Source organism: Pan troglodytes, chromosome 5, assembly GCF_028858775.2.
Source record: "Pan troglodytes isolate AG18354 chromosome 5, NHGRI_mPanTro3-v2.0_pri, whole genome shotgun sequence".
Lineage (NCBI taxonomy): Eukaryota > Metazoa > Chordata > Mammalia > Primates > Hominidae > Pan > Pan troglodytes.
The window spans coordinates 112358777-112372894 of NC_072403.2; the positions used below are offsets into that span (position 1 = coordinate 112358777).

The 14118-nt window shown below is 38.0% G+C and overlaps 1 protein-coding gene across 3 annotated transcripts in view; it reads right to left on the minus strand.

The window, feature by feature from the left end:
* The window catches only part of SIM1 (SIM bHLH transcription factor 1), a 79314-nt gene that overhangs the window by 33022 nt on the left and 32174 nt on the right, over positions 1–14118 (minus strand). For all 3 annotated transcript variants that reach the window (XM_009451680.5, XM_054685526.2, NM_001081488.1), the window contains 1 exon segment: positions 2683–2851. In XM_009451680.5, the coding sequence (XP_009449955.1) occupies positions 2683–2851 (169 nt within the window).

The following is a 14118-nucleotide window of genomic DNA, read 5'->3' on the forward strand; positions in this document are numbered from 1 at the left end:
CAGGAGTTCAAGACCAGCCTGGGCAACAAAGTGAGACTCCCATGTCTACAAAAAATTTTTAAAAATTTTAAAAATTAATGGGGCACATTGTTGTGTGCCTGTAGTGCCAGCTACTTAGAAAGCTGATACTACAGGGAAGTATTGCTTGAGCCTAGGAGTTTGAGGCTGCAGTGAGCTAGGATCTTGCCACTGCACTCCAGCCTGGGCAGCAGACTGAGACCCTGTCTCCAAAAATAAATAAATAAATAAATAAATAAATAAATAAATAAATAAATAAAATAAAAAAATTAAAAAAGAAAATTTTCTACTTTCTACTCATCTGTGTTCCTTTTCTTTAAATCATAGAACGTGTATAACTTTCCAGTTAACTCCTTTCTGCCCACCCTCACCACATGGAAGGGGTAGTCTAATGGTAGTTATAACATTTAGCATCCTGTTAGAGTGAACTAATAGAAATGTTAGATGTTAAGAGCTGAGTATGAAAGAAAACAAAGACTAGACAGTGAGGATTTGGGGGTCCAATAGGGAGACTTTATTTTTGTGGCTTAATTTCTATATAACAATAGACAAACTCCTTCTACTTAGTACCTCCTAATTTAAATTCTTCTTTCATCTATGTGTCCAACACATCTATATATTAAAGGAGAGAACTACCCAAAGCCATAATCCATCTTTCCAAGCAGTAAAAATAAACCATAAAACTCTCTTGCCAATGTACAAGATAGCAATAAGAAAAGCTTCTCATTAGATGTTCCATAAAAAGAAGCAGCTCCTGGCCAGGCATGGTGGCCCATGTCTGTAATCCCAGACTTTGGGAGGCTGAGGCGAGCAGATTGCCTAAGGTCGGGAGTTCAAGACCAGCCTGGCCAGCATGGTGAAACCCCATCTCTACTAAAAATACAAAAATTAGACGGGCGTGGTGGCAGCGCCTGTAATCCCAGCTACTCAGGAAGCTAAGGCAGGAGAATTGTTTGTACCCAGGAGGCAGATGTTGTGGTGAGCCGAGATTGTACCACTGCACTCCAGCCTGGGCAACAGTGCGAGACTCCATCTCAAAAAAGAAAAAAAAAGAAGAAGAAGAAGCAGCTTCTTCTCTGCAGTGACTTTGACTAAAATATATATTTTATAAGTTAAGTGCTCAGTACTTATAATGGAAGTTGTACACTGAAAAACATCTGGGCATCACACATCTACTCTCCTTTCTTTTGCCAGAGTAAAGAAACCTGATCTTCTGTGGAAGACCATGTGACATAAGTCTCTTAGAGGCAGAGACCATGTTGTGCTCATCTTCATACACCAAGCCACTAAAATAATCTAGCAAATAGTAGCCTCTTAGTGACCACTGGTTCAGTGAACAACATTTTCTCAAATAGTATACACTTACAGATATCAACAGAATAACATAACTCTGACAAATAAGAAAACAATAGTTTCTATACCTACTGGATTGTCATTTTTACTTACAAAATATATTTAAAAATAAATGACAAAGGCCACCTTGATGAATAAGTGACTCAGAAACCAGTTTGTTTTTGTTTTTGTTTTTGTTTTTTTGAGATAGAGTCTCACTGTCACCCAGCCTGGAGTGCAATGGTGTGATCTTGGCTCACTGCAACCTCTGTCGCCCAGGTTCAAGCCATTCTCCAGTCTCAGCCTCCTGAGTAGCTGGGACTACAGGCACACGCCACCACACCTGGCTAATTTTTGTATTTTTAGCAGAGACAGGGTTTCACCATGTTGGCCAGGCTGGTCTTGAACTCCTGACCTCAAGTGATCCCCCACCTCGACCTCCCAAAGTGCTGGGATTACAGGCATGAGTCACCATGCCCAGCCTCCAGTTTGGTTTTATACTAGCCCAGGAAGCATTTGCTGAGCTACTCTAGTGAACTGCAGGAGGTATGACATGATGCTATTAAAAGAGAAGGTTGGAGGTGAGGTGGCCACAGGATATTGGGAGTGGGTAATTCTCAGTCCTGTCCTACTTCCTTCAGGCCAGGAGAGCTGTGTACATACCTTGACACTGTCTAGTTTATATGTCTGTGACTGAACAGAAAAATAATTTTTTTTTCTTCCAAGAACCAGGAATCCTATTTGTACCTTGCAGTGTTTCTGGAATACTTCTTGGGGTCTCATCTTCTCTCTACCTTGCAAAGATGAGCAGAATTTGCTTTTCCTACCATTCCTGCCATCTGGAAGACCCTCTTTATTTCATTCCTTCTAGTAAATAGCCAGTCTGTGTTCAAATTGCATGGGAACATGCATCCTTGATCCTTTGCCTCCCCCTCTTAATTTTCTTCTTCTTTAGTTCCTGTCCCAAGATGCATTTTTCTACATCAAGCTCTTGTTTCCTGTATTTTGTTATGCTGGCTACATCATGGTCACTCACTGGGTGGGAGGGAAATTCAGGATCAATCTCCTCAAAATCACAAAGAAGTTATAGTTCTGACAACAACCAGACTCTCATGACCTTTATATTAATGCAGTAAACCACAAAATTATTTCAAAGTTTTACTAGCAGTTATTTTAAAAGGAGGCAGATAGTTTAGAGAACCTTCCAGATTTATAGAAGTTTTAGTTATTAAAACTAGATAATTCATTCCAAATAGTTTTAATACTTTCTCAACTTCAAGTTCAAACCATGTCGCCAAAAAAAAGAAAGTTGCAAAACAGCAATGCACTTACCTGAGGGTATGGGGAAGTCCTGGATTTTGACTTTGAGCTGGAGAGCCGGGATTTGGCCCCCTTTCTGTTGTCAGTCATGGTGGGGGTGGAGCTGCTGGTATAGGAGAAGGCTGGTTTGGAGGCTGAGATCTGATCCAGGGAGAGCTGCAGCCCTTTGTATTCTGTGTCTCTGCAGGGTGGGAGGACAAAGCCCTTAATCAGCCACCATAGGAAATGGATCCATGCATACTCTCATCAGGAATGATAGTAATCCGAATTTGAAAAGAAGGCAAGCAAAAATTAGCCCTATAACTAGCTTCCACAAGCACCTGGATTATTCTCGCAAGGCCTAACATTTAACTAGTGTGCTGATAATAATGTATTTTTCATTTTTTTTCATTAAGCGGAAAATAAACACATAATTCAAATTCTCTGAACTTCTGTGAGCTCTTTGATGAGATATGAATTAAACAACCTACTCTACAGGTTTCTTATGTGGGGTGGTTATCTGATGCTACCAGATTATTGGTAGCATGTCTACCACCAATATAAGGAGAATGTCTACTTTCAGCTGTTCTAGGATCAATCATTCTGGTAAACATTCAAAGCATTTTTAAAGTTAGCTAACTAGTTTAAGCAGGATTATAAATAGTTAAAAATTCCTCTCAACAGGTTAGTTCAGTTACTTTAGGTACATTTTACCACCGTTCTTTCCATTCCTTCCTTTATTCAATAAATATTTATTGAGTTCCTAATATACACCAGACTTTGTGCTACAGGGGGATGTAAGAATAAATAAGATACCTATAAACCCTGCCCTTGTGTGGATTATAATATACTGGGGAGAAGAAACAGTAAACAAATAAACATATATAATAACTGCAGACTGTGGTATGAAGCTTATCTTAGGAAGCTCATTGCAAAGGTATACTTGAGATATCTAGAGGCTGAAGATGACAGCCTTGGCCTGCCCATAGATACAACCTCTGCTGGCTTCTAGACAGCAGCGAGTCTCATCGGACTCCTCAGTTTTCATAAGAGGATATTAACCCTTTCCACTGGCAGCCAAAATAAAATGTTTTAGAGTCTTCTTTATGAAGACCCATGGGAGAATTTTCTCTCAGGTACCAGAACTCGCTGGGCTGCCCCTGGGTAATTGATTTATTTTGATCTCTTGAACACTGTGAATCATATAGCTCCTCACGTTTCCCTCTTTGCACTAAAATCAAAAGTCCCCAAGCCCTGAGTCTGATTTATAATCACTTCTAGCAAGTGTACAAAGTCCTCACGGCATGCACTTTGTGCAACAAACTCCACTGGCTTCTTTTATTTTTCTTATTTTTCACTTTCTCTGATTCTCTAATGGGTTTGCCTTTTAAAATTTTTTACATGCATTTTTAATAGTCTTTGGATTGAGAAGCATATAAAACCTGATAATTTTTTTTTTAAGAGAAGTGTCTCACTCTCTCACCCAGGCTGGAGTGCAGTGGCATGATCTCAGTTCACTGCAGCCTCCACCTCTTGGGTTCAAGCGATTTTCTTGCCTCAGCCTCCCGAGTAGCTAGGATTACTGGCAGCCACCACAACACCTGGCTAATTTTTGTATTTTTAGTAGAGACAGGGGTTTGCCATGTTGGCCAGGCGGTCTCGAACTTCTGACCTCAGGTGATCCACCCACCTTGACCTCCCAAAGTGCTGGGATTACAGGTGTAGGCCACTGCACCCGGCCTAAAACCTGATAAATTAATAAAATCATATATGTAAAAGTGACTGGCACATTCCATGGATCAGCAAATATTCATTTATCTTCTTTTCTTTGTCCCTATTGGTTCTTCTATAGCAAGATCAGGCAAAAGCAAAAATATAATTCAGTACTTGAAAATCGCTAATAGAGTAGATTTAAAGTATTTTCACCACACACACACACGCACACGCACACATAATGATGAATATATGAGGTAATGCACATGTTAGTTTGATTTAGATTTTCCACAATGTATACATACATTGAAACATCATGTTGTACATCACAGATATTCATTTTTTACTTGTCAATTTAAAATGGACAAAATATAATTCAGACAAGGAGTCTCTTAAGTGAGTAAGAATAGAAACCAGCTAAAACAGCTGCAACAATATCACTGCCACCAAACACAGGGCAGTGATGTATATCAGCAAATTACGATGGCTTACTATCAAATAATCCATCCACTCAATGCAAGCTTTCTTTAAAAAAAATGTTCTTCTACATAAGCAGTAAAAATTTAGAAAGTGAACCTGCAGTTTATCTTTCAGGCTTGGGAAGTCCGATCCCATCACTGGTCTACTTTTTAGCTCTAATCAACTCCAAGGACCATATAGACTCTGAGCACTCTGTCAGAAATACAATATCCTCCAAAATGTGGCTCCCACTTATTTTTCTGACAATATTTCAAAATTTCCCTTCATCTACCCCTTGCTTCATCCAAACAGTTGTCCCTGAATTGACTTTAAACTCTCTTGGTTCTTCTTAACCTGTAAAACTCTTCTTAACTCCCACTTGCCTCTATGAAGCCCTTCCTGACTGCTAAAGCTATTTATTCAATACATATTTACTGAGTGTCTCTTCTGTATGGGGCCCTGTTCTGGGGGCAGGGAGACATCAATGAGCACAAGGACTAAGTTCCTACCCCTCATGAAGAAGGTACCAGGGCCAGTTCCTGAGTATTGTGGGGAAGGAACAAGAACTATCCTTTTCCACCTCTAGCCTTACTTTTCAAGTGATTATGTCTTATCTTTCTCAGTGGATTCTAAGTCCCTAGAGGACAAGAGTTAAGAGATATTTTATTATATTCCAATGGCCATTTGCACAGTATTTCACATAGAAGGAAGAGGCAGAAGACAACAAGGATGAAACTAAGAAAGATTGTTTTCCCCAGTGACCACTAATAACTTGCAACCCAATATCCTTTCTGCATGAGAAAAAACTCAGATGGGCTGTGAGTCCTCTGACCTACCTGCCATTAGACATCAGTGAGCCAAGTTAACTGGACTCTAACAGGAGGTAGAGCCTCCACTCTTGGGCATTTCCTGTGTCAAATGCACTTCCGTTCATTGGACAATAGTCCAGTAGACATTTAGTTCCTGCTTGACAGGATCTAGACAGACAGTAAGAATTGTGCACCCATGAAAGTTTGGCCAAATAACTTGGTAAACCCATTCCTAATGCTGCATCTCAGCCCAGGGATTTTATGGCTATAAGCAGTGAATAAACAAGGATTTATTTTTCTCTTGCACACTTTCAGACCCCACCCCCCTCCCACCCCCCGCCCAGGGTACGCATCTCACTGTTGAAAAAGTCTTACCAAAATTTTTACATGGCTTCTAATAACAGAAATACTTCAAATTAAATAGGTTTAAATAACATTTAAAACCAAGATATGGTTTTAAATTTCACATATTCACATGAAAACTGAAAAATATAAGAAGAGTTATACAAATACTCTTGATAAATTAATACAAATATCAATGCTTTGGTACACATCAAAAATACAAAAATAATCCACCAAAATTCAACGGAAGACCATGATGGCAAGTTGATCGATCAGTGGTTTAAGCTAACCTCTGCTTCTATGTATAGGCCTCAATTTCTTTTTTGTAACTCATATGGATTTGGTGAATTTTTTTATTTTGTTCTGTTGTGTTTTGTTTTGAGACAGGGTCTCACTGTCTCATCCAAGTTGGAGTGCAGTGGTGCAATCTCGGCTCACTGCAGCCTCAACCTCCCCAGCTCAAGTGATCCTCCCACCTCAGCCTCCCAAGTAGCTGGGACTACAGGCATGCACCACCATGCTCAACTGATTTTTTTTTTTTTTTGGTAGACACGAGATCTCTCTGTGTTGCCCAGGTTGGTCTCATACTCCCAGGCTCAAGCGATCCTCCTGCCTTGACCTCCCAAAGTACTGGGATTACAGGGGTGAGCCACCATGATGAGCCTTGGATTTGGTGAAGTTTAGATGAAATATTCTGCGAAAAACTCAAAGCACAGTGCCTAGAACATAGTAAATGCTCAATAAATAGTATCATATCCTACCTTCCAAACTGTGTGACAATTTTTGGCACCTGCTTTCCCCAGAACAATAGTTTCACTTTGGTAGTGATTACAATACATTTCATTATAAAAACCTTTTGCTGTATTTCTTTCCTTTCTATCCCTGATATGGTTTGGCTGTTTCCCCACCCAAATCTCAACTTGAATTGCATATCCCAGAATTCCCACGTGTTGCGGGAGGGACCCAGGGGGAGGTAATTGAATCATGGGGGCCAGTCTTTCCCATACTATTCTTGTGATAGTGAATAAGTCTCATGAGATCTGATGGGTTGATCAGGGATTTCTGCTTTTGCTTCTTCCTCATTTTCTCTTGCCACTGCCATGCAAGAAGTTCCTTTTACCTCCCACCATGATTCTGAGGCCTCCCCAGACATGTGGGACTGTAAGTTCAATTAAACCTCTTTTTTTTCCCAGTCTTGGGCATGTCTTTATCAGCAGTGTGAAAACGGACTAATACAAACCTAGACCATTTAAATTTACTCTGTTACTTTTTAGCTTCTAAAATCTATTGCAGTATGGCCAGAATACTTTTTAAGGTAAATTCTTTATTGCTAAGTTAGCAAATGGGGACCTTATGCTCACAGTCACTCTGAGAGGAATTTGGCCTTCCTGCTTCTCTGTTCAAATCTCCAACAGCTCAAAAGATGTGCTAGGATGGAAAGCACAATAAAAAATACCCACTTAAAGCCGTTTCAAATACGGTTGATGTGCTGCCAAGAGTGAATCTGAATGGCAGATTCACTAAGAACAAAGCATTTGTTTTACTTTTAGAATTCTATTAAATTGAGCGTTTCATTTGTATAGCTTTAAGGGCTAGATGCTGATGGAAATCACATTATGAGCTCCATTTTCTTCCTCCTAACCCAGACACAAATTGTCTGGCCCTACCCTCTTCCTTTCATTTGGTGAGGCACTTTCTGGTATCACATATGTCCTCAAAGTTACATGCATGCTCAGTAGAATCATGTATTTAATGCTTCCTCATGGAGTGGAACAAAATAAAATACTCAGCTGCACAGAACTTAGACTCTTAAATCAGTGTGGTAAAAAATTTGACTTCTCTGATTTTTCTAAATGAAGGACAGCACTGCTCTCCTTCTAAAGTTTTCTTGAAAAGTGCCACACAAACCCTGTTTGGGGCTCTGTAAGGTAACTTTCTCAAGGGCAGTTCATGCTGTTCTCTCAGACATGATTGGCATATGGAAAGGAACTGTGGCACATGCCATTTGACATATCCTTCAAAAGGCTACTGAGGAAAAGTTACATTTTTTTCTCCCTTCAATGATTTGTAGAGAGCTCCACACATCTTCAGGTGCCTCAGCTCTGAAAGCAGTCTGAAATGGGAAATTTGCAATCACTAGGAATTGCAGCTTGTCAATCTCACCCATATTTGCACAGACCAAAGTAATCCTCTTATTCCATTATGGGCAGTCAGAAATCATTCAATTTGCAGAATTAACCATCTGAGTCTACTTTAAACTTTATAATAGTCATGTACATATTTGAAATAACTCAAATTCCAATAGAGAAAATGGGGCCATTTTTGTATCATTGGGCTTCCTCAGCCTTCCCTTAAGCAATGCACCGTGACCACTCATGAGGCAAATGCCAACATGCCGTATGGGAAGCTCAGCGTGACACCCTTGGAAAGCCAATAGAAGGTGTCTTCACCACAAAAAGGCATTGTCAGTTCTAGAGAAATGCATTAACATTATTTCTATCATTTCAACTGGGAGAATGGCCTCCATAATACCAATAGCCAAACTAATTTACAAAGAAATGTGGAACTATTTACAATTTCAAGTGAGTTTGAATGAGTGTACAGAGAAAGCAATCAACAGTATTTTATCAGTTCTTGTTGATTCAAGATTATTTGCAAGAACTTTTCTCTTCCACCCCACCATATTCCACTTTCATTTTAGATTACTTTATTTTTGCTTCTGTCATGTCAATTTGGAGTCTGCTGGCCAATCTGGAGTTCTTTGTTGGCTTTATGTCATGTGGCAATTCTTGAAAGAGGTTGCCAGATTTCCCGATTGAGCTATTTTTTTAAACAGCTGAAGGTGATCAAATTACCAAGGAAACGTGGAAACAAAGACATACAATTGATTTGGCTCCAAAGGCGCTGATTGAAATAAGCAGAGGATTGCATTAAACCGTGATCGGATTAGGTGGGAATGACTGCGCCTCACACTAAACTTTTTAATTGGATTCTAGAGTCACTGTTACACGAAGTGTATGACCTTCTTTATATTCTGGCAGAGTTACCGCCTGGCCACTGGGTAAACCTCCGCAGCAGAGAGACCTACTTTATGTTTCATTTTCAAGCTCCTATGGAGCCCAGCAGAGAGAGCTGACAAGGAGGAATACTGCGAGGGGCTCACAGACTAAGACAATCTGCTGGGAAATTAGGCTAAGGCACCCTTGGAAATGTAATAGTCTCATACTAATAAGTGGATTTATGTTTGCTCCTTGTAGTTTTCTCCATTTGATCTGGTGATTTTAATAGTTTTCCCAAAGTCTTTGGTTTTACATAAACATACATTGCCTCTGCCTAGAAACCATCTTTCTTCTCCACTTTGAAGGTTTCATCCAACATGCTATGGAGTGGATGGCACCACAAGGGTAAGGAATGGTTCAGACACAAAGTTTGCTATCACATTGTAATTTCAAGAAGGAAAGACATGAGTGTAATCAACAGGCAAACAATAACAGCCAAAAAGTAAGGCAAAAAAATTGTGAAATGTTGATAAGATGTGGCAAAGTCAGTCAGCCTCATAACAGAGATTGTGTAATACCTTCACACCAACCCATGAAACAAGTGGAAATATAGCTAAATCCAGACCTGCCATCACACTACATCTAAATTTGTTTCCTCACCCCTCCAGGCCACAGTGATTTCTCCCAGCTCCTTCCTCTGAGTTCCTATACCATTCACTGCCTCAACCACTCATCTAGCATTTCTAATGTTCTGTCTTACAGTGTGGTGGCTTCATATCTTGATAGCCTCTTTCTAAATTCCTTCTCTTATAACAGCCTTTATTTACTGTCTAGACAGTATCTCACATAGAACAGATGCTCACTTGCAAGAGATTAACAAAATAATTATCTTTTAATAAATTTTGCTTATCTCAAATCCAAATGAATAAAAGTTCAAATACTGGTAAATATATTTATATAAATGAGAAAGAGATACCTACTAAGTAAGTGAGTTTATGTGAGAGATTCTTAAATTCTCAGATTATAATTAATAATGTGATCATTCTGAAGTTCTGTGAGGTCTTAAATTTAAAAAAAGCAAATCATGTTTTACTGTTATGCACATTAATAAAAGGTACTTATTTTTATGAATTATAATTCAGGCTCAGCATATGTGATACTTAGCCAAACTGGAATTTTAAATTAATTTCATCCTCAACCATTTATTTGGACTATTACAGTTGTATTGAACGAGTTAGAAAGATAGTGTTTTAGATGCCCAGAGAAATAACTTCTGCAAATCAATAATAAATACAATATATCTACAATAGAAAAATAAGAAAAAGATATGAACAATGCACAAATTGCTGAGAAACATTTTTTAAAGGTTTAACCTCATGAGTAAAATGAATTAAAGCAGCTATATGAATTAAAGCAGCTAACGGGTGCCTTTTTTGCTTTCAAATTAGCAAAAAATTTTAAATGACAACAAATCCAAATGAAGATAAGGTGAAATGAATGGACATTCTTATATACTACTAGTAAGACAGTAAACTGGTAGTGTTTATCAAGAGTTTTAAGAATGTTCATACCTTAAATTCAGCACACTAGTCCCCCCCTTATCCAAGGGAGTACATTCTAAGACCCCTAGTGGGTGCCTGAAATCATGGATAGTGCCAAACCCTATACCTACATTATAGGAAATGCATGTATAGGAAAATACACACACTTTATTATATACCTATAATAAAGTTTAATTTTAAAATAGGGTATTATAAGAGATTAACAATAAAAATTGGTAATAAAATAGAACAATTATAACTACATGCTGTAATTGCATGTGAACATGCTCTTTTTCCCTCTTTCTTAAAATATCTGATTGTATTGCACTCACTTATTGTTGGACTACAGTTGACCTCATATTACTGAAACCACAGAAAGCAAAACTGTGGATAAGGGGGGACTATGGTAATTCCACCTCTGGGAATATATCTTATAAAAATAATTAGAAATAAGTATCAAGAATCTGTATACAGTGCTGGGCACGGTAGCTCACGCCTGTAATCCCAGCACTTTGGGAGGCCAAGGCGGGTGGATCACTTGAGGTCAGGAGTTTGAGACCAATTTGGCCAACATGGTGAAACCCCATCTCTACAAAAAATACAAAAAATTAGCCTGGCGTGGTGGCACATGCCTGTAGTCCCAGCTACTTGAGGGGCTGAGGCAGGAGAATCGCTTGAACCCAGAGGCAGAGATTGCAGTGAGCCAACATTGCACCACTGCACTCCAGCCTGGAGGACAGAGTGAGACTCTGTCTCAAAAAAAAAAAAAAACACACTATATACAAGGGTGTTTATCACAGCATAATCTCTTCAGTTTAATTATAAATAATCAAATCAGAAGAACCAACAATAATAGAATTACTAAATTATGATATATCCATGTGATAAAATATTATGCAGTTATTATTTTGACCCTAATGACATAAAATATAACACAATAAAGTAAAAAATTATCTCCCTTTGACATGTACTGTATATGCATATTGAGAGATAATAAACTAAAACATTTAGTTAGTATTTGAAAATGCATTAAAGATGTCTTTCATCTTCTCTTTAAACATCTCTGCATTACCTTAATTTTTTCTCTAGTATGTGTGACTTTTATAATCAGCAAAATATTTCTTTTTAAAAAAACACTAATTGAGGGAAATTTCATGTACTTTCATTTCATATTAAAACTTTCTTTACATTTCCAGAATTTCTTCTTTCTGTATATTAAATTACAAAAGAGAAAGCACTAGTAAATTTCTTTTCTCAAGGTTCAGCTCCTCAGGTATACCAGCTGTAATTTTAAAATATCCACATGCTGTCTCAGTGCCTGCATGTTTCACTCACTTTCTGATCTGTTTACCACCCTTCCTACCTTATAGAATGATCTGTCTCTGAAGCCTTTCATGTGAGCTATATGACTTTCTGTTTCCTTCTTAGGAGAATATAATTTAAATTATTACCATAATTGAAAAAAAAAGAAAGTCTTGTCATGTAGTTTCTTAAAACAATTTAGTGTCATGTGGCTTATAAATGGTACATTTGTCATTGTTCAAATGAAGTAAACCCTAATGTGGGGGCCACATTTCTTGTTCTGAGGGACTTTATTATGCTCAGAAATTCATTCCATATTTAGCTACTAAAGTTTAAATATATTTGTGAATCCTTCAGGTTGAAGTTGTACATTCGACAGATCTTATATTCTTTCTGCTTCTTATTTTCTTGGAGGCTGGAGGAGGGTGTTGGTCTTTAATAGTTAGATCTGAATAAACACAAAATATGCCGCCCTTTCAAATGAGGCATATATTTAAAATTGTCAGTCTCTTCTTCCACAATCTAAACCCCTAATTGTAGCCCACTTCTAGAAAAGAATCAAATATAAAGAAAAAGTAATATTAATATCATATTAATATCAATCACATTTATATTAATACTTTTATTTTCAAAAATAGGAAATAAAATACACATATGTTATTCTGGCTGCCTCTTTTCCATTATTTCCCACCTCCCCACCCTCTGTGTCCATCCCTCTCACCAGACCCTTCACTGTCATTTATTAAGCTAATGTTTTTCAAGTGTATGTTCCCTTTAAAAGGCTTCCAATACCTAAGAAAGATAAGTAATGGAGGATCCCATTACTGAACACCTTATATTTGGTTGAGGTTCTGTTATCACAGAAACAGCTTTCCTATCTAGTTCTTAGCAAAACTGATTCCTAAACCCTAAAAGTATCCTCTGGTGGAGGGGTGAAGGGAGCATACCTCCTGTTTTCAGTTCCTCACAAACTCCAGGAACAAAAAAAAATACCTGTAATAATAAAATAATTTTCCACAACACTGGGAAATTTAGACCCCATACCCAAGGCCACAGAGTCCCCAAATTCCCCACAGGATCTCACGTGGGGAGACCCCATAAGGCCAAACCTCACAGCACAGTTGGAAGCTCTGCCCTTTTCTGTACAACACAAAGACACTGGCATTTCTGTAGATTATAGAAAAATAGAGCCTCAGATTCTGAACTCCCCAGGAAATGACACCGCAAAAAATGATGGCATGATGCAATGTTTTCAAATGCACAAATCTTCATTTGTTTAACTTAAATATTTTAAAATATGTCCTATAACATTTATTCTTGATTAAACCTCTTCTAGATAGTTAATCATTAATGGTTTCTTTACAGTTGCTGTGCAAACAGTTCATTCATACCTATGACATATCAAATCTCATAGACATGTTCTTTAATTGGATTCATTTATTTCTAATCTCCTTAAAGCCCTTACTACTGTAATGCTTGGCTAAATATACATTAAACTCTATTATTTAAATGACTAAAATAAATTTGAGATTTATTTTATGAATAAAAATTCACAATTCAACAAATGTCCTACCATTATTAGTAGTATTATTCTGTGCTTCAGTATTCAGACATTATTTTAAATTGCCTGGTAGATAAGTTGTGTTTAAACAAAATAAGTTCTGAGTATTTGCTAGAGATTTTGGATTGCCCACTAAAACACCAAAATTTTCATTGTCTCTATCCTTGAAGTCAGAGAACTTGTATAATACTACACAGAATACATAGTTAACAACAGAGCCTATTACCAAACACAGAATAGGCAGCAGCAGCCGGTTTTTATGATTTATAGGGCTTGAGAAAGTTCCCTGGCCATGATGAAGATGTCTCAATAGTGGTCCAATAGCTGATGCTTAAAATTCGTTTATTCATATTTTAATCTATTTGTCTTAAGCCGATGGCCCAGAAAGAGATAATAGTAGGGCTGGATGAGTGATGGCTCATTCATTGGCCAAAGTGGGAGGATTGCTTGAGGCCAGGAGTTCAAGAACAGCCTTGACAACATAGCAAGACCCCATCTCTACAAAAAATAAAAAACAATTAGCCAGATATAGTGGTGCACATCTGTAATCCTAGCTACATGAGAGGCTGAGGCAGGAAGATTGATTGAGCCCAGCATTTTGAGGCTGCAGTGAGCTATGATCATGCCATTGCACTCCAGCCTGGGTGACAGAGTAACACACTATCTCTTAAAAAGAGAGAGAGAGATAATAGTGTATGCCTCGTTTGTTATCATTTATTGATTCAGTTTATCAGCTACTTTCC